We start from the raw sequence: 20,541 nt of genomic DNA on the forward strand, positions 1-20,541 counted from the left end.
ACAAAACAAACGAGACAAACGTGATTCCTTGATGAACCATACAAACCAGAAAAACAAGACGGACACGGTCCAAAGGAAAAACTGGACAGGACAGGTTCCCTGCAGGCAGGAAGTGACATAACGCCACCTCATATACACACACACACACCTATTTGCACAAGGGTGTACTGTGACACACACACTCACTCACTCATTTTTAGTCACGCTTCCCACAAGTTGAGACGAAACGCTCACGCCCAATTCGGTTTTTATGGCAACACACACAACACAAGTTCCCTGATTACGTACCTCTTGGCAACCCCCTACAGGTGAAACAGGCAATCCCATGAATTTCCTACAGGGGGCCCCACACTCCTTTTTCTGGCGTGGTGACAATTCCCGAGAAGTGTACGTGTTCTCCTTGGGGGTTTATCCTTACCTGATTGTGCTGTGCCCCGCCATTAATTCGCACCTGGGCGAATGGGTGACCTCCCACCGCAGGGGTGCTCAGGAGGTAGAGCAAACTTCTTGGGACCAAAGAAGTCGCGGGTTCGGTTCCCGGCTCTTCCGAGTTAAGTGTGGAAGTGTCCGTGGGCAAGACACTGAACCCCTAATTGCTCCCGAAATATGCTTCTAGACGCCTTACACGGCCGAGCCCTGTATCGGTGTTTGAGTGTGGGTAAAAACATGAAGTGCGCTGTATAGCACTTTGGAGAGCCTCGGTGACTAGAGAAGATAGATAGATAGATAGATAGATAGATAGATAGATAGATAGATAGATAGATAGATAGATAGATAGATAGATAGATAGATAGATAGATAGATATGTGTCTAGGTAGATAGATGTCTAGATAGATAGATAGATGTCTAGAGAGATGTCTAGGTAGATGTCTAGATAGATAGAGAAATAAATAGATGTCTAGATAGATAGATGTCTAGATAGATAGATAGATAGATCTCTAGTTGGATAGATGTATTGATAGATAGATGTCTAGATAGATAGATAGATGTCTAGATAGGTAGATGTCTAGATAGATGTCTAGATAGATAGATGTCTAGATAGATAGATGTCTAGATAGATGGATAGATGTCTTGATAGATAGAGGTCTTGATAGATGGATGTCTAGATAGATAGGGACATTCACACTTCCAGCAGTATCCTTGTGTTGTTTATTAACAGATTAACAGGATGCCCTCGGGGTGCTGTGTTGTAATTTAGCAACAGCGGAGTGGATAACGTCACATGCTAGGCCAAAAGTTCGACGTCCCTGAAGCAGATGGAGATCTTTGTGCCCAGGGTTACACCACCTCGTGTTCACGTAGATAGCGAGTCCACTTCCTCTCCGCTTCCTGCAGGCTTTTGTGTCTCTGTCTGCCCTAACAGCGCTGAAGCCAGGTAGCTCCACGTTAGCGTCCGGGATGCTAGACGTTAACCACGTTTCTGTAAAACGCTTTGATGTTTTTCACCAGCGCGCTTAATTAATCCTCATTTATTATTTATTACTATATCTGTGTGCAAGTGTTTCTGCTCACCAGAGGGGGCGCCACACTCTTGTCTGAAGTGATGATAATTCCTGTGGACAAGTTTTCCATATTTTTTTTTTATCCTCACATGGTTTCACTCTGTCTTGAGGTCATCCGTAGGGCTGAGTGTGTCCTCCCACCACAGAGGGCGCCACTGCTGGAATCGTGTGGCCAAAGAAGTCCCACTAACAAAAACCCAATCCGTATAAAAACAAAATCCAAAACTTTATTTGACAAAAGAGAACCTTGAAAACGTTGGACAGTCATGAATAATACATGGGTCAAAGAGAGCGTCTCGTCGCCATCTTTACTGCTAGCTTTAGCAGCGTTAGCGTCCTGTCTGAGTCGCCCGGCGCCTGGTTGGAGAAGCAATCTGAGGCGCTGGTTGGAGGACCACCAGCAGGGGGCGCCAGAGCTCATCAGAGGTCCAGCATGTTCCGGATGTTTTTGGGCGTGGCCTCGTCGTGCAGGTGCTTGGTGGTGTACCTGTGAGGGTAGAAGTTGACAGGTTTGGAATGAGGGGCAGCATTGGGTTCAAACATGTGTTCAAGGGGCCAATCCTGGAGACAGTTTCCATTTTTTTCATGTATGGTTTGGAGAGGGAGGGGCGCCCCCAGGATGTCCTTGCCCAAGACACACCACAGGAAGTGATGTCCCTATTTTGTCGTATTTCTGAAGTAGTATTTTTTTGTAGCATTTCTGTGATACATATGTAGTATTTTTAAAGTAATTTCATAGGACAATTTTTTTCAGTATATCTGTACCATTTTTGTAGTATTAACAAAAATTTGTAATAATTTTGTTGTGATATTTCTTAGTATTCTTGTATTATAGTATTTTGGTAGTCACGAACCAGAACAGAGACAAGACCCAAAAGCGTACGTTTACTCAGTTTTATTGATAAAAGAGGGAAAGCAGGCAGTGGCACTTCCGTGTCGAGCGGGGATACTGGTCACTAGCTGGGACGGGAGAGCAAGGGCGGTATCGAGTTCAGAAACGAGGTTGGCAACAGGTATCGGGCAGGAAGCGGGGCAAAACAGGTCGGATGTCGGGATGGCAGAACAGGGCATAAACGGGTCCGGAAACAGGTCGGTAACAGGTATCAGGCAGGCGAAAACAGGGCAGGAGATTGTCGGAGGGTACGGTGCTTGCCTAGCAAAAGCGTAGGTTCGCAGGACGGTCTGACAACGGTAACAGGGAGCCGGGGGGTTTAAAAAGTGGCAGGGAGCCAATCAGCGACCAGGGCTGTTGGCGCCAATCAGTGATCATGACATGTAGTGGTATTTTGTTTTGGTTCAAGACCCGACCCTGAACAAGTGGAAGAAAATGGATGGATAGTATGTATTTCCGTAGGAGTATTTTTGTAGTACTGTAGTATTTCTATGGTACTTTTTTTCTTTTCAGAATGAAAGCACAATAATATATTAAGTCCTTGTTCTAAAGCAGGGGTGTCAAACTCATTTTAACTCAGGGGCCACTTGATAGAACAAACATTCTGTCGGGGGCCGGACTTGTGGATTAAAGAGAAAGAAAAAGAGAGATAAAGAAATAAGAGAAAGAGGGAGGGAAAAGGAGAGAGGGCGGGACAAAGAAAGAAAGGGAGAAGAGAGAGCGTGAGAAACAAAAGAGATAAAAAGTTGTGAGAGAGGGGGAAAAGAAAGGGAGTGGAAGAAAGAAATCCAAAGAGAAATAGAAAGACAGAAGGGTCGAAAAGAGAAAAGAAAGCGCGAAGGGTAGAGAGAGAGAAAGAGAGAAAAGGAAAAAAGGAAGTTAGAGCAAAAGAAGTTAAAAAGACACAGAGAGAGAAAGAGACTAAGGAACAAAGGAAGAGAAAAAGAGAGACACAGAGACTGAAAGAGACAGAGAGTGGGAGAAAAGGGGTGGAAAAGAGAGAAATAAATACAAGTACGGTGTCTTTGTGAGAGGCACCTGGCTTTGGCAACATCAAGTTGACATATTTCAACCTACAGCTTGTTTTTCTCTTGCGCTTCTCTGAGTGTTGTCTCGCGGGCCGGATTCAATCCCTTAGCGGGGCTGATGTGGCCCGCGGGCCGCCTCTTTGACACCTGTGCTCTAAAGCAATATATTTCATATTTGGTTTCGGAACAATTTTGTAGTATTTTTGTTCCGTTTCTATAGTAGGAAGGGGACAAAGTTGGCATTTGTTTTAAATTAGTAGTATTTTATTTACTATTATATATTTGTGACTATATATTGAGAGTTCTGGTTTGGTGGGCCGGGTGAAAAAGCCTAAGGGGCCGCATGTGGCCCCCGGACCGTAGTTTGCAGGTAGCAAAACCCACCTGAGCGCGTCCAGGAGACTTTGAACGCTGCCCGCGGGCTGATCCCGAAGAACCCGGATGCATCCTTTCACCTGCGGGCGACCAATGGGAACGGTGGAACGGCTAGCTGGGTTAGCATGCTAGCGTGGGCGGGGCTTACGTCGATGTTGGCGCTCTTGGCGAAGGCGCCGTCCGGGTGGACGTGGTCGTACAAGATGATCCCGCCCACCATGACTCCCAGGCAGAAGCGTAAAGTCTCCTCGCTGGCGAATCGGCTCCTGTACTCCCTGCCGGCAGAGAAAGCCAGGACGTCATTGGTCGGATATCCCGGCGGCGTCACCCTATTGGTCGAGGCCCGAGAACTGCGACTGACGGTTATTTTGATCCGCCCCTTTTTTTTACGATTCGTCGGATTAAAAAAGAAAATGCTTTTATTCTGAAAAGAAAAGAAATACTACAAAAATATGACTACAGAAATACTATAATACAAAAATACTACAAAAAAATACAACTGCATTAATACAACAAAAATGCTGCAGATGTACTACAAAAAATTATTCTGAGGAATTACTTTAAAAATACGACATAAGTACCTCAAGAATACTACAAAAAATACTACCGTGGAAGTATTACAAAAATAGTACTGGAGATATCACCACAGAAATACTACAAAATAAAACTACAGTAATATCAAAAAAATACTACAGATAGACTACAAAAATTATCATACAGAATTACTTTAAAAAGTACCACAAGAAACGCTACAAAAAGTACTACCCTGGAAATATTACAATAATAGTACTGGAGATATCGCCACAGAAATACTACAAAATAAAATTAAAGTATTAGTACAGAAAGACTAACGGTAATATTACAAAAATACTACAGACATACTACAAAAATTATCCTACGGAATTACTTTAAAAATACTCCATAAGTACCTCAGGAATACTACAAAAAATACTACCATGGAAATATTACAAAAACAGTACTGGATATATCACCACAGAAATACTACAAAATAAAACTACAGTATTAGTACAGAAATACTCTAGAAATACTACAAAAATACAACAACAGTAAAATGATAAAAATACTACAGATATACTACAAAAATTAACCTATGGAATTACTTTAAAAATACTACTTAAGTACCTTAGGAACACTACAAAAAAAGTACTACCATGAGAACACTATAAAATGCACTACAGAAATACTCCAAATAAAACTAGACTATTAGTACAGAAATACTCTAGAAATACTACAAAAATACAACTACGGTAATATGACAAAATACAACAGATATACTACAAAAAATATCCTACAGAATTACTTTAAACATACTACCACAAAAAGTACCACAAAAACACTACAAAAAGAACTACCATGAAATATTACAAAAATAGTACTGGAGATATCACCACAGAAATACTACAAAATAAAACTACCGTATTAGTACAGAAATACTCTAGAAATACTACAAAAATACAACTACAGTAACATTACAAAAATACTATAGATATACTACAAAAATTATCCTCCAGAATTACTTTAAAAATACTACATAAGTACCTCAGGAATGCTGAAAAATATACGAATATGGAAATATTACAAAAATAGTACTGGAGATATCACCACAAAAATACTACAAAATAAAACTACAGTATTAGTACAGAAATACTCTAGAAATACTACAGATATACTACAAAAATGATCCTACGGAATTACTTTAAAAATACTACATAAGTACCACAGAAACTCAATAAAAGTACTACCGTGAGAACGCTACAAAATGCACTGCAGAAATACTACAGAAATACTCCAAATAAAACTAGAGTATTAGTACAAAAATACTCTAGAAATACTACAAAAATACAACTGCAGTAATATTACAAATTTACTACAGATATACTACGAAAATTATCCTTTAAAAATACTGCATAAGTACCACAAAAACACTACAAAATGCACTACAGAAATAGCACAGAAATACTCAAAATAAAACTAGAGTATTACTACAAAGGTACTCCTAAAATACTATAAAAAAAGTATTCAAGTATAACATGAGGATTTCTGTTTCTGTATTCATTCATAAATGTAAAATAAACGGGTTCCGTCTCCGGGATTGGCCCCCCAGCCTCATTTTGGAGCCCCCCACTCCTAATAGTTGCCCACCCCTGCTTAAGAATCTGTCATCATTATTTTCTTTATACTTTGTATATTTTATGAATTTATTTTCTATTTTTTTCTTTTATAAAAACGGTCTCAAGGCGCCTCCTGTCGGACTAAAGTGGTACTACAACCCTGCGATTCCAATGCACTTATTTGCATGTATTTAACTCTCGATTTTATCGATGAGTTGTTGCGGCCTCGAACGGCGTCCTCACGGGGTTTCCAGCATGACTTTGCAGACGTTGGCCATGACGCTCAAGCAGTCGGTGGTCTGGTCCACGGGGAGATCGGGGTTCTGTGGCGCCCCCCGCGGGACAAAACCGGCGTTAAACGGGAACGGCAAAGACGTCGCCGATTTTTGCGTTCCGAAACTCACGTCGGAGACGAACTTGCCGGTGGCGTCGCTGAGCGTCTTCAGCATGGGCGTGGCCGTGGCGTAGAACAGAGACATGCGATTGGCCAGCTCGGTGTCCACCTCCGTGTGGGCGTCGCCCTGAAGGGGGGCAGCACACCTGAATGATCAATCGAGAGCTGGCTCCCTTCATTAACTGATCTATCGATGGTGAACATGATACACATTAAGCGGACAACGGGTGCCGGCTCCTCCACCATTCAGGAGCTGGCTTTATTTGAGAAAGGGATGTGCAATTGGCTATCCCAACAGCTTTATGAACCGGCTCCTTCAATCTAATGACCAATCGAGAGCTGGCTCTCTTCATTAACTGATCTTTCGTTGGTGAACATGATACACATGAAGTGGACAACGGGTGCCGGCTCCCCACCAATCAGGAGCTGGCTTTATTCGAGAAAGAGGTGTGTAATTGGCTATCCCAACAGCTTTATGAACCGGCTCCTTCAATCTAATGACCAATCGAGAGCTGGCTCCTTACATTAACTGATCTGTCGTTGGTAAACATGATACACATGAAGCGGACAACGGGTGCCGGCTCCCCCACCAATCCAGAGCTGGCTTTTTTTGAGAAAGGGATGTGTAATTGGCCAACCCAACAGCTTTATGAACCGGCTCCTTCAATCTAATAACCAATCGAGAGCTGGCTCCCTTCATTAACTGATCTGTCGTTGGTGAACATGATACACATGAAGTGGACAACGGGTGCTGGCTCTCCCACCAATCAGGAACTGGCTTTATTCGAGAGAGGGATGTGTCATTGGCTAACCTAACAACTCTATGAACCAGCTCTTTAAAGTTAACGACAGGACTCAGCTCCCCCAAATAATGGTCTTTAGCATGTAGACGTCAGCATCTACTAGTAAGCATGTAGTTCTTAGCATCTATTCGTTTGCATGTAGCCTTTAGCATGTAGTCGTTAGCTTCTACTCGTTAGCATGTAGTCGTTAGCATCTACTCGTTAGCATGTAGTCGTTAGCATCTACATATTAGCATTTATTCGTTAGCCTACTCGATAGCATGTAGTCATTAGCATCTACTCGTTAGCATGTAGTCATTAGCATCTACTTGTTTGCATGTAGCCTTTATCATGTAGTCCTTAGCATCTACTTGTTAGCATCTACCCGTTAGCATGTAGTCGTTAGCATGTAGTCGTTAGCATCTACACGTTAGCATACATTCGTTAGCATGTAGCCTTTAGCACATCTACTTGTTAGCATCTACTCGTTAGCATATAAACGAATGAAAATCTAAAATGTTGTCCGGGAGCTGAAACAGCCGACTCTTCTGATTGAGTCGACCCGAAAGAGACGGTTCTCTAAAGAGATTCCGAAATTCCGTCGCTAGATAGTGGGCGTGTCCGTGGGCGTGTCCGTGGGCGGTCCTTACGCCTGGGTTAGCGCTGCGCAACCGGCTAATCGTGCGTCGGTAGTAGCTGAAGTCGTTCTGGATGGCCGGGACGCTCATCTGTTGCCGCGGCGACCGCCCAAAAGACAAGAGAGGAAGAAGACGGGTCACGTGACGCTCAGGACAACAAAGATGGCGGCGGCAGCGACGACCTTGAGCTCGTCGAATCTCAAGGTGAAATGAAGGACCAGCGCGAACTGGCGAGCCAACGCCTGCTTGCTTTCCAGGTGTTGAGTGGGCGGGGCCTCGGGGCTCGTCAGGACCCCCAACAGGCAGAGGGCGCTCTTTTCTTAAAAAACACCATTGAATACTGACTTTTCAAAATAAAAGATTTACCGTTTCAAAATATTCAGGTTGGTTCACAGAAGGAAGACTCCTGCTGTCAATCAAACAAAAAGAGGCGGGGCTAAAAGATAGAGTGACCAATGACTGGGAAACCAGATCGATTTTAAAGGGACAGTGTTTATTATTGAGCGCCTCCTAGTGGTACATTTTTTGTTCATTAGTGAGAAATGTATATATGTTTAAATGATTAGCAAGAAATGAACATTTATCACTTTAGTTGTCGGCCATCTTCCTTTTGAAAACAGAAACAACTCTTTCCTTTTCTTTCCCTTTTCAGATCTTCTTGCTTTTTCATCTTTTCCTTTTTCTTTTCTTCCGCTTTTTTCTATCTTTTCTGTCTTCTATTTTTTCTTTTTTGTTCTTTGCTTGCTTTTTTTCTCTCTCATTTTTTATCTGTTTTATTTTTTGTCTTCATTTTTTTACTTCTTTCTATCCTTCTTTTTTCTCATCTTTTGTCTTTTTCGTCATTCTTCTTTTCTTGCTTTTTATTCTCTTCTTTCTTTTTTTCTGTCTGTTTTCCTTTTTCTTCATTATTTATTATTTTCCTTCTTTCTCGTCATTCTATTTGTTTTATTTTTCTTCATTCTTGACTGCTTTTTTGTCTTATTTTCCCCCCTTTCTTTCCTTATTTTCTTGCTTTTTCATCTTTTCCTTTTTCTTCTCTCCTTTTCTTCCTCTTTTTGCTATCTTTCTGTCTTCTCTTTTGTCTTTTTTGTTCTTTGCTTGATTTTTTTCTCTCTCATTTCTGTCCGTTTTATTTTTTGTGTTCATTTTTTTTACTTCTTTCTATCCTTCTTTTTTCTCATCTTTTCTGTCTTTTTTGTCATTCTTCTTTTCTTGCCTTTTATTCTTTTCTTTGTCATTCTTCTTTCTGATTTCCCTTTTCTTCATTCTTAAATTCTTTCTTTTCTTTTTTAGTTATTTTTCTTCTTTCTCTTTATTCTATTTGTTTTATTTTTCTTCATTCTTGACTTCTTTTTCCTCTTTTCTTTCCTGCTTTATTGATTTTTTCTTTTTTTTAACGTTTGTTTACTTTCTCTTTTTGTGTATTTTCTGTGGGCGTGTCAAAATATCTTTTGGACAATTTTCCACACAAAATTAGTTGAAAAAATGAAAAAAAAGAGATGAATTCTTATGAAAATCAATCAGTACTAAATAAGCTAAACTTTCAACTTTCATTGTAAGGCCACAAGTTTAAGACCCCTTATATAAAACAGTGCAATGCCAACCCCGACCACCAGGTGGCAAGACGGCGTAAAAACGAATCACGAATAAGACTTACCCATTTTGTGGGAGAACTGGTAGAAACGCTTGAGTTTAGCCACTAGGGGCAGCACGGCCGACCACGCCCTTTCCTGACACGCCTCGTCCCCCGGACTCTGGATGGCCTGTGGCAAAAAATAAAAGCCAGGCGTGCGCATTAGGGCCGGACACCCCCAACTCACCAGCCGTATTTCTTCCCCGGCGCCTTGGTAAGTCCGCAATTCGTCCAAGATGTCCTGGGCCTCCGTCAGGACCTGGTTGACTTTTAGCCACGCCCCTTTCTCCAAGGGCGAGGCCTCGGCGTCTGCGTGCACGGCGGACATTTTGAGGTTGCGCGTGCGCGCTTGTCACCGTGTACACACATCTTACTTTCAAAATCCAGGAAGAAGTTTCCGGCGTTGTTGTCGATGTCTCGGCTCAGGACTTTGAGCAAGTTTCCCATCCTGGAGACACAAAAAGCTAAGCGAACCCCAGAGTGCAGGAACCTGGGGGGAGTGGCACAACTGCGAACGCCTGCGTCCAATCTCCTAAGTTTAAACTGTCTGGTCAGTCGAGTTTGTTTTATGGTATCTGGTTTGGACATTTAGAAAGTTGCTCTGATAGTGTTGGTTTGTTACTTTGCTCCTGGGTTTTGTTATTAAAGGGACAGTGTGTGTTATGTCACACCACCTAATGGTTAGAAAAAAAAACTTATTTCATTTAAAGAAGGAAATGTTGATTTGGATAGAAATACATGAACTATCATATTTATGTGCGTTTTATTTGACACAGAGGAAGCTGATGTCGTGTTTCATTTCTTTTTTATTTGTTCTTTTATTCTTGTTTTGTATTTTTCCTTTTTGTATCTTATTTTTTAGATCTTTATTTCTTTAATTTTTAATTTCTTTTGTCCTTTACCCCTTTTTCTTTTTTCTTATTTGAATCTCAATCTTTTTGTTGCTTTTTTCACTTTCTTCTTATCTTTTCTTCTTCCTTTCTTTCATTTTATTGTTTTCTCTTTTCATTTTGTTCTGTCCCATTTTCTTGCTTTTAAACACGTTTTTCTTTTCTTTCTCTTCTCCCTTCTTTGTTTCTTTCCCCTGTATTTTCCTTTTTCCTTTTATTTGTCTTCTTTTGTACATTTTCTTTCTTCTTCCTTTTCTTTCCTCTTTTATTTCTCCATGAAGAGAGAGTGAGTGAGGGGGAGCAGGCACAAGTGTGAGAGAGAGAGGGGATGAACAAGATTGAGAGAGAATAGAAGAGTGAAAGAGGGAAACGGTAAAAGAAAACGAGAAAGAGAGTTTAAAAAGAGAGGAAGAGAAAAATACAAAAAAGAGAAAGAAAGAAAGAGGAAGAAAAGGAAAGAAAGAGATAAATGGAGAAAGGAAAAATAAAAATGGAAAGAGGGAGATAAGAAAAAAATAGAGAGAATGAAGGATATAATAGAGGGGGAGAGAGAGTGCAAGAGAGAGAAAGAGGTAATAGCGAGGAAGAGAAAAACAGGGAAAGTGAGGGACTGGAAATGAGAGTTTAAAATAGCAACAGTGGGAGAGAGGGCAAAACAAAATTGAGTAAGAGAGAGAGAGAAAATGAAAGAGAGAGAGAAAGAGAGAAAAACAGAGAAAAAAAAAAAGAGAGAGAGAGAGAGAGAGAGAGAGAAAACCGGCTCCCCACCTCTCGTCGTTCACTTCAAAGAGCCGCCTGATAGAGCCGTTCCGTTCGCGAACGACCGGAGCACAAACGCTACGAACTTGGTCGCCGACCGTCGAGCGGAGAAAACCCAGTCAGAGTCAGAACCGGACCCAGGGACGGTTGACCTGTGGGTGGGTCCAGAACCCCCCCTCTCAAACCACTTGGAACCCCCCCAACAACGCTACTCACCTCGGTGCGCCTCTGTCGGGTCCAGGTGATCTTCTCTACCTACAACCCGGAAGCGGGCCACCGCTGGCGCGCTTTTGCCCATAAAAGGACGCGTTTCCTGAGGAAAACACCCAGGAAATCAGCGGAACATGAACGCCTCACATTGAATAGAGGAAACCAACACTCGCTTTAAGGAGCTTGAACGCAACACGAGAAACAACAACCAATATCCTTATTATCATAAATGACCCGACGTTGCCTACCTCGCTCTGCTTCCCTCTAGCGGACAAAAATGATAATCGCAACTTGGTTTGGAAAACAAAACGTCGATGGCATTTTGCGTAGCCATTGAATTCGAGTTTAAATCTTATTTCTGGTCATTGATAGTGTTGGGAATAACGCCGTTACAATTAACACCGTTATTTAACTACTGAACTTTCGTGTACTCGCAAGTAAACCATAAGCTACAACTGTAAACATTAGGGGACACACCGCGCGCCCTCACTCACGGTGGGGCATTTTGGGTAATGTAGTTTTTCCTTTATTAAGCACATACCATGATCATATAGACCAGGGGTGGGCACTTATTTGGAGTGGAGGGCCACAACGGGTTAAAACATTTGTCCAAGAGGTCCATCCTGGAGACAGATTCAAATTTTCTCATTTATGAGCAAATTTACTTGCAAATATTTATTAAATTTATTGATATTTGTTTTTAAATCAATTAGTTTCATCAAATGTGCGCGTTCCATGTATTATTTGGTATTGTCGTATTACTGACGTATGTATTTTTTAGTATTCCCAGAATGAAATTTTTGTATATTTTCTGTGGTATTTTTGTAATATCACTGTTGTTGTGATATTTCTGTAGTATTATATTTATATAATATTACTGTAGTGTTTTTGTATCTGCAGAAGTATTTTTGTATATTTTCCATGGTTTTGTATTCATAAAATATCTGTAGTATTTTAAAGTATTTCTATGGTAGAATTTACGTAGTTTTCTTTAGTATTTTTTGTCATATTACTGTAGTTATATTTCTTTAGTAGTAGTATTTTGTATTATAGAATTACTGCAGTGTTTTTTTAGTATATCTACAAAGGTTTTTATGAAGTATATTCACAGTAGTATTTCTTTTTTAGTATTTCTGCCATTGTAAATTTGGATCATATTATAAAAGTGGTAGTATTTTTTTCTGAAATATTAATTTTCTTTTCAAAATGAAAGCAAAATAATACTTTCGGTCCCTGTTTTAAAACACTGAATTTGAAATCGAGTTTTGAAGTCATTTCATAGTATTTTCCAATTTTTTCTATTGTAGACACACAAAGGGATATTGTAATATTGTCATTATGATTAGACCATTTTCGTTTAGCGCGCCAGGTAAAAAAGCCTGGCAGGCCATATGTGGCCCTCAGGCCACAGTTTTCTCACCTTTAACAGAGACAGAGTGATTGGATAGTCAGTTTATATTGTTGAACTGTTTACTTTTGTTATGGACAAAATACTTAAAATACAGTAGCATATGTCTACTTGAGCAGTTGTCACAGGTTGTGAGAGTTAGATCAAATTGATTAAACTCACTTTATAATGTTTACTGCCGGTTGTTATTTTATGATATTATTTGTATTTGTTTTGCTTCGAGTGGAGGATAAATTTGTTGCTGGTGGGGTGCAATAAATATGACAAGGTTCGATGACGCAATTGTTCTTTTTTAATCAACTGACTCGAATGCTCCTCAGAAAATCCCAACAATGATCTATACTATTTAATTTTGTTTTTTGCCCTAAGAGAGGTGAAGAGTGGAACCCCTACCCACACGGGCCATAGAAACACCATTTCCTGTGGTGTGTCTTGGGAGAGTACAACCTGATGGTGCCCATCCCTCTCCAGGCCAACATTTGTTTCCACCCGGTCTCAAATCGGGGACCATCTAAATAATAATTTCATGTGGACTTTATGTTTTCCCAAATTTTACGACAACAAAGATAAAATTCTTGAAATGACCCAAAAATGATTATATGGTCTCTAAATAAATATGGATAATGGGCCTTGGTATCAACCAATAATCCTGATTTCTTTTGAGAAGGCGGAAAAGTGACATGGCGTGATGCCCAATGACTGCCAGCACCAAGTCCTGGTGAAGGAGTCTAGAGTCTGATGGCAGGGCGTGATGCCCGATGACTGCCATCACCAGTCCCCAGTGGGTGGGCCTAGAAACTGGTGGCATGATGCCGCCATAGACAAGTGCTAGAAGGACATGATGTTAGGTGGCTGCCTGCACCAGGTCCTATGAAGGAGTCTAGAGTCTGATGGCAGGGCGTGATGCCCGAAGACTGCCATCATCAGTCCCCAGTGGGTGGGCCAAGAAACTGGTGGCATGATGCCGCCATAGATAAGTGCTAGTAGGACATGATGTTAGGTGGCTGCCTGCACCAGGTCCTGGTGAAGGAGTCTAGAGTCTGCTGGCAGGGCGTGATGCCCAATGACTGTCATAAAGGCCTGGTTGGCGTGCCAGGAGTCCGATTTTGTGATGGTGCCACTGGCGAGTGCCAGTGGGCCTGTATGTGACCGCTGGCACCAGGTCCAAAGGGGGTGGGCCAAGTGTCTGGTGGCGTAATATTGCCGCATGCGACAGGACGTCAGGTCAGGTGACTACCGGCACCATGTCCTGGGGAACTGGCTGAGAGGACGGTGGCGTGACACAGTCATAGGAAAGTGCTGGCAAGGCATATCATCGGGTGACTATTGACACCAGGTCTCGGAGGGCATGCCAGTCTGGAGGTTGTGAACCCTCACCCCGCGTCGCCACAAGTGGTAGGGTCATGAGGGACAGTGATTGCCGGCACCAGGTCCTGGGGGTGGGCTGACAGGACAGTGGCGTTATGACGTTGCAGGAAAGCGCCAGTAAGGCGCGGCATCGTTGGACAGCAGAGACGTGAGATCAGGTGACTGCCGGCACCAGGTTCCAGTGATACTGCCAAGAGTCTGATGGCGTGATGCTGCACAAGTGTGGACCAAGAGGCATGATGTTGGGTGACAACTGGCCCCAGGTCCCTGCTGGCAGGCTGAAAATGTAATGCCGTGATTCTGCCACAGGTGGGGGCCAGTGGGGCATAACGTCGAGTGACTACTTTCACCAAGTCCCAGAGGGGAGGCCAGAAATCCGGCGGCGTGATGCTGTGACAGGTGAGCATTGTTGTGGCAGGACATCATGGTATTGCCGGCACCAGTTCCCGGTCGAAGGTCCAAGAGTCCGGTGGCGGGGCGTGACGGCCGGTGACCTCTGGCACCCGGTCCTAGTGGGCGTGCAGAACAGTCTGTGGCGTGATGCCGCCACAGGTGAGCGCCAGTGCGGTGTGTCGGCAGGCAAGGCTTGGCGAATCTCCTCCGGCGCCACCCTGACGGTATTGGCCCCGTAAAGACGTCGTTCGTAGGCCAGCAGCTGCTCCCAAAATCCGGCGTTGACGCTGACGCAGGGCCGGCGGCGCCGCAGCCACTGGTGTGCGTGGCTTAAACTGGCCCCGCGGTACCTCATCAGGTAGGCCATGACCAAGGCGGGGGAACGGCTCCTGCCCGCCACGCAGTGTACCAGCGTGGCCCCTGCTCGGTTGTCGTGGATACGCCGACCGACCGCCTCAAAGTGCTGAGAGAGGAGAGCGCCCGGCAAGTCGCCCACGGGGACTCGCAGGACCTCTACTCCCGGGTAGGACGGGCACACGTGGCTCAAGGTCGCGTTGACGATCAAGGTGATGCCTTTCTGGGCCACCAGGGCGGCGTTTTGGGCAGCATCTGCCCCACCCAGGAAGAGGGTTGGCGTGATCTCGCAGAAGGACATCCCGATAATTAGAACAAAGATGTTTTTCTCACTGACGGGATTCTGTAAAAAATAAGGTAGGCACTGGTTAGTCCCAAGGTCAACATAAGCAAGCATATAGGTCTAAATGGACTTGATTTATAATTTATTTTTAAAGCCAACAAGTGTTGTGCCTAGACGAGGAAGACAAGGGATTAGGGTTTAAGGGTTAGGGGGTTAAAGGTCAGGGACTGCAGTTGAGGATTAAGGTTGGGTTTATGGTTAGGGGATAAGGGTTAGGGTTAAAAGTTAGGGGTTGAGTTAGAGTGTTGGGTAAAATTGGGTTTACAGTTAGAATATAAGGGGTTAAAGGTTAGGGATGGGGTTGGAGGGTTTTTATTAAGATTGGAGTTATGGTAGGGTTGGGAATATAGGGTCAGGATAAGGGTTAGAATTAAGGGGGTAGAATTAGGATTTGGAGTTACGGTAAGGGTTAGGGTTAAGAGTTAGGGATTGAGGTTGAGTTAGTGTGTTGGGTGTTAAGGTAAAATTGGGTTTACAGTTAGAAAATTAGGGGTTAAAGGTTAGGGATGGTATTAGGGTTGTTATTCAGATTGGGGTTATGCTAGGGTTGGGAATATAGGGTCAGGATAAGGGTTAGAATTAAGGGGTGGGAATTAGGATTTGGAGTTATGGTAAGGGTTAGGGTCAAGAGTTAGGGTAGGGGGTTGAGTTAGAGTGTTGGGTGTTAGGGTAAAATTGGGGTTACAGTTCGAAAATTAGGGGTTAAAGGTTAGGGATGGGATAAGGGTTGGAGGGTTGTTATTAAGATTGGGGTTATTGTAGGGTTGGGAATATAGGGTCAAGATAAGGGTTAGAATTAAGGGGTTGGATAAGGATTTCGAGTTATAGTAAGGGTTGGGGTTAAGTAGTTAGGGTTTAGTGGGTTAGGATTAGGTCTTAGGTCAGGGTTAAATAGGTTTTTGTGGGTAGGCATTGGAAATATGGTAGGGTTTAGTGAGTCCGGGGTTATGATTAGGGTTGGAGTGTATGTGATTAGGCTAGGGACACTAGCCTAGAGTTAGGATTGCTGCCAACGAAAGGAGGAAAATGTGACTGGCAGAGATTATTTTCTGCACTTTCTGCATTTGACTCAACACTGACAACTTGTTAATGTTGCTCAAAGCAATCAAAAAGTATTTACCTGCTCGACTTCTGCCACTTTTTCTCCTGGTTTGCAAAAGAGCGAGAGAAAAACTAAGTGCAAAGCGCTTTGACGACAGCTGAGCTTCCATTACGGACGTGACGTCACCTGCATTCTGCAATTTAACGGCCGGGGGACAGCGTAAGGGGGGGGGATTTGTTTTGTTTTCTTAAAACTGAAGGCTGCAAATTGCGTCATCACTATGACGTCACAGCCTCGCATTTTCCGTCCAAACGACTGCAAGGACGTCATTTATTCCGGCCGGCGTCGTGTTTCTGCCGAACACACGGGGGCGCTAAAGCCCTAGGACAAGCGAAGAAGAGCAAGCAAGCGGAAGTAGCTGTCAAGCCCGTCAGCCTCTCGTCAACATGGCGGAGTTGAACCGGCAACTTCAGGAATATTTGTCACAGTCCCGGGCCAAGGGCGCCCCCGAAGGTAGCACCGCGGTGGAGCTGGGTGACCCGCAGACGGTGCCCGGGAGTTGGTTCGGCCGCTGGTCCAGCCCGTGGAAGGGCGGCGGGGGGTCCTCGGAAGCGGCTGCGGAGGCTCCGACCGCTAACAAGTGGCCGTGGTCGTCCGAACCGGACGCGTGCTTGCCGGGCATGAGCGGGCGGCAGCGGCTGGTGGCCTCGGCGGCATTGGCCGCCCTGTCGGCGCTGTGCTTCGGGCTGGCGGCCCTCTACGCGCCGCTCTTGCTGTTGTACGGCCGCAAGTTCGCGCTGCTGTGGTCGCTGGGTTCCGCTTTCGCGGTGGCGGCAGCGGCGGTGCTACGGGGCCCCGGCAAGCTGGCCGCCGGGCTGGCCGGCTCGCCCGGGGCTGCCGTCTACCTGTGCGCCCTGGCGGGGACTCTGTACGCCGCGCTGAGCCTGCGTAGCACGGTGTTGACGGCGCTGGGGGCGGCGGCGCAGGTGGGTACCTTGGTCGTCTACGTGGTGTCGCTGCTTCCCGGAGGCAGCGCCGGGATCCGTTTGGTGGGCGGCGTGGCCGCGTCCGCCTTCCGGAGGACAGTGGCCGGGAAGAGCCTGCCCATCTGAGGCGATGGGGACCGGCGATGTCTTGAGTGCCTTCTGTCCACCTGCAATGAGGACAGGTGTTCCCACCTGGTCTTGGGCCACCTGATAACCAGACTGAAATTATTGAGCCCTTTCTGCAGGCTCCGAAGCTCCCCAGTCACAATAAGGACAAATATTTGCCAGCTTTAGTAGTGTTAAGCATCTGGACAGGACTTTTGTCAACCGATTCAAAAACATTAATGTTTTTGGGCTGTTGTGGTTTTAGGAAGATTTAGACCAACTTTTTTTTACTGATGCCAGCATTATGCACCAAAAACTACTCATGACTAATGATTTGATTGTGTTTGAGTGCAGTAAATGTTCCTTGGAGTACCAAAATCTCTTGCTCTTTCTTCTTAAACATCTCAAATGTTAGATTAAGGACAATTAAAGGATTTTATAAGATTGACTCGGTTTAATGCAATGAAGATTTTTACTGAGTGGGCTTTAGTTCAATGTACAAGGTCAGGGCAGGCTGTTCCAAATGCATAATATTTTGTCTAGGGAATTTTGATAACAGGACTTGTGGATTTGCTGACGCAGGACGGCAGGCGGTGTTTTGGGAAGCCAGACATCAAGGCGCTGTGTTGTGAAATCGGAGGGTGCAAACAACGGCTTGGCACGCCCATGGGAGGAGCCGAGACATGGGCCAGTAAGAGAAAGCTAAAGGACTTCAGAAGAAGGCTTCACACAGACTCCAATGTCACTTCAGCCGTCTCCTGTTTTACACTTAGTTCTGATGTTGTGAATAAGTCCGCCCTCATGTGAAATGTCTGCTTTCCTGATCATTTTTCTCTCAAAAAAACGAGCCCGCATAATTGCTGGGTGAATGCAGGTCATGTTTGGTTAATGGTGTCAGATAACTAATTTGAACAATTTGGGAAACAGTACATTTTGATGATAATTCCCAACAGAATGCAGGTAGATTGTCAACATAAGTCTTAGGCACTTTAAGAAATCCCGATGGATTTATAATCAATGGTGCAATGGCATGCTGTGTCGGGCACGTAACTGGAAAAAGTAATATTCACGGTTACTAGTTACGTCATTTAAAAAGTAATTCTGTTAACACCATGAATTAGACACAAAAGTTGCACTATACTCTGAAACTATGTAGTTACAAATTACAGTTGATATTGGCATGAAAGTCAACCCCTAAAACTGTTTAAAGGAGCCACCTACTAAAAGAAATTGTGTACACCGACCTGTGGAAAGAGCAAAGCCTTTGTTTCTTGTGTAATCTTTGTATACACTTAGCTGAAACACTCCATATCCATTTTGTCTCAGCTTCAAACCGCTCGAAGATTTCTTCCATTGCCGGGTATTGTCCAATCATTTAATTTCTTTCCAGACATGAATTTCCAAAATAATTGAATAAGGAAGACCAATTCATAACATGTTTACCGTGAATTCTGTGCTTACGTTTTTCGAGTTTCCTGTTGATTTGTTGTTCCTGTATAAGCCACTCCCCCTCATAACACCTTGCTTCTATTCAAGACCCATGACACACAACCATGTGTGCATTTAAGCTGACCCCCCGATCTTAGTATTTTATAGTTGTAAATTCAGCTTGGATGCAAGTTGAATCTGTATGGTAGGAAGAATACGAGTAGGAAGAAATTCTTCAGGGTTCGTACACCTTCATAAAGGGTAAATTCAAGCATTTTAAAGTACCATTAAAGCCATTTTTCTAGTACCAATAAAAGAAGAAATCCGGAATTGATCAAAAGAACGGGAGCCTAAACCTTAGTTTCAAGCCCCAACCTTATTTCAGGACCCTAGAATCGGTTAAAAATCCTAACTTTCACCCCAAACATTAGCTCCTAGCCCTTACCCTGTTTCAAACCGTAGCTCTAAACCTATTTTCGAACCCTACATTCGGTTTAGAACCCAAATATGGACCTAGTTCCGAATCCTACACCTAACTCAAGCTGTAACCCTAACCTCTACTTCGGAAATTCAGTTCATTACCCTATATCTTCGTTCCAATCCCATTTTGGAACCATAAAATAAATTTAAAACCATTGTTTGAATCCCAGGCACCTAGCCCAACACCTAACCAAAGAAACATGGTCACATTTTTAAGTATTTACAAGGAATTCACCAAAAATTCTCAAAGAAATCAAGCACCCATACGAATCCTTAACTCTTTTTGTAGGACCACAAGCAACTATTGATTTTAAGATTCTGTGGGTAGTATACAAATCACGCATGGACTTACTCCCTCATATCTCTCAGATTTAATTCCCCCCTATGTTTCAGTCCGGAGCCTTCGCTCTGAAAACGCTGGTCTACTAGTGATCCCAAGAGCCAAGAAGAAATCCGCAGGTTCAAGAGCGTTCTCCATTCGGGCCTCTGTGTTGTGTCAGATGTCATTTTTGCTTCTCTCCAGTAGCTTGAAAGCTGGATTTTACAGTATGATTTTGCCAATTTAAATGTGGAAGTGTCCTTGGGCAAGACACTGAAACCTTGAATGCACCAGATAGGCAGGTAGGCGCTTTGCACGGCTGTGGCCGCTATCGGTGTGTCGATGGACGAGTGTAAAGCACATTGTAAAGCGCTTTGGGAGGTCTTAAGTGACTTGAAAAGCACGTTATAAATGTAGAACATTGACCATTGCATCTCTTAATCGGCAGAATGACGTTTTCAGGGCCATTTGGTTCAGTCTTCTCACTTGTTTTCATAAATTACCGATGTGTGCCCCAGGATGAAGTTTTACACCCGGTGTTAATAATTACAAAGATAGGTTGCATCCGGGGGCAGCACGGCGGCGCAGTGGTTAGCGCGTGTGCGGCACAGTTCTGAGGTCATGGGTTCAAATCCAGCTACTAACCTTCCTGTGCGGAGTTTGCATGTTCTCCCCGTGCTTGCGTGGGTTTCCTCCGGGCACTCTGGTTTCCTCCCACATTCCAAAGACATGCATGTCAGGTTAATTGTCCCTAGGTGTGAATGAGCGATGGAATTGTCTGTCCCTGTGTGCCCTGCGTCTGGCCGGCAACCAGTTGAGGGTGTCCCCTGCCCACTGCTGTGCTGGGCTCCAGCACCCCCCGCAACCCTACTGAGGATAAGCGGTCCAGATAATGGATGGATGGAGGTTGCATCCGGAGTACAAATTGCAAAATGATGAAAAACAAACAAAACCCGCGACTTAGTCGGTAAGACGGTAATAACGTTTTGCAGCACTTGCGAAAAGTAATCGCTTTCCAGGAACTTCGTTACTCTCAACACCGATGAGGTGTCGTGTGAGCAACACAACAAGTGACGAAGC

At 43.9% G+C, this 20,541-nt stretch overlaps 3 protein-coding genes across 4 annotated transcripts; 1 reads left to right on the top strand and 2 right to left on the bottom strand.

The window, feature by feature from the left end:
- Positions 1-1,709: 1,709 nt before the first annotated feature.
- fam49ba (family with sequence similarity 49 member Ba) lies at positions 1,710-11,713 on the bottom strand. Of its 2 annotated transcripts, XM_088320386.1 has the most exons (12): positions 11,484-11,713; positions 11,242-11,338; positions 9,751-9,824; positions 9,564-9,685; positions 9,401-9,506; positions 7,926-8,062; positions 7,756-7,833; positions 6,334-6,450; positions 6,173-6,252; positions 3,946-4,072; positions 3,807-3,877; positions 1,710-1,989 (listed from the first exon to the last, which is right to left on the bottom strand). In XM_088320386.1, the coding sequence occupies exons 3-12, from the start codon at positions 9,821-9,823 to the stop codon at positions 1,923-1,925; spliced, it is 978 nt and encodes a 325-aa protein (XP_088176512.1). In that variant the 5' UTR covers position 9,824; positions 11,242-11,338; positions 11,484-11,713; the 3' UTR covers positions 1,710-1,922. The 2 variants fall into 2 exon arrangements, with proteins under 2 accessions (XP_088176512.1, XP_088176511.1); XM_088320385.1 differs by lacking the exon at positions 11,484-11,713 and having other exon boundaries at positions 11,242-11,447.
- Positions 11,714-12,912: 1,199 nt separating this feature from the next.
- On the bottom strand, positions 12,913-17,106 carry LOC148376838 (dual specificity protein phosphatase 21). The gene is made up of 2 exons (XM_088350614.1): positions 16,222-17,106; positions 12,913-15,101 (listed from the first exon to the last, which is right to left on the bottom strand). Exon 2 carries the CDS (start codon positions 15,057-15,059, stop codon positions 14,358-14,360), a length of 702 nt encoding a protein of 233 aa, XP_088206740.1. The 5' UTR covers positions 15,060-15,101; positions 16,222-17,106; the 3' UTR covers positions 12,913-14,357.
- On the top strand, positions 16,497-18,107 carry sft2d3 (SFT2 domain containing 3). Its single transcript, XM_088350615.1, has one exon. It carries the CDS (start codon positions 16,590-16,592, stop codon positions 17,253-17,255), a length of 666 nt encoding a protein of 221 aa, XP_088206741.1. The 5' UTR covers positions 16,497-16,589; the 3' UTR covers positions 17,256-18,107.
- The last annotated feature ends 2,434 nt before the right edge of the window (positions 18,108-20,541 follow it).

Source organism: Urocampus carinirostris, chromosome 1, assembly GCF_059441175.1.
Source record: "Urocampus carinirostris isolate Australia breed hairy pipefish chromosome 1, RoL_Ucar_1.0, whole genome shotgun sequence".
Classification (NCBI taxonomy): domain Eukaryota; kingdom Metazoa; phylum Chordata; class Actinopteri; order Syngnathiformes; family Syngnathidae; genus Urocampus; species Urocampus carinirostris.

Coding starts and splice junctions, on each gene's coding strand:
- fam49ba (XM_088320386.1), bottom strand. CDS start 9,823: ATGGGAAACTTGCTCAAAGTCCTGAGCCGAGACATCGACAACAACGCC. Junction 9,686..9,750: donor CTTCTTCCTGGATTTTGAAA/GTAAGATGTGTG, acceptor CCGTGCACGCAG/ACGCCGAGGCCTCGCCCTTG. Junction 8,063..9,400: donor CCAGTTCTCCCACAAAATGG/GTAAGTCTTATT, acceptor GTGTTTTTTAAG/AAAAGAGCGCCCTCTGCCTG.
- LOC148376838 (XM_088350614.1), bottom strand. CDS start 15,059: ATGTCCTTCTGCGAGATCACGCCAACCCTCTTCCTGGGTGGGGCAGAT.
- sft2d3 (XM_088350615.1), top strand. CDS start 16,590: ATGGCGGAGTTGAACCGGCAACTTCAGGAATATTTGTCACAGTCCCGG.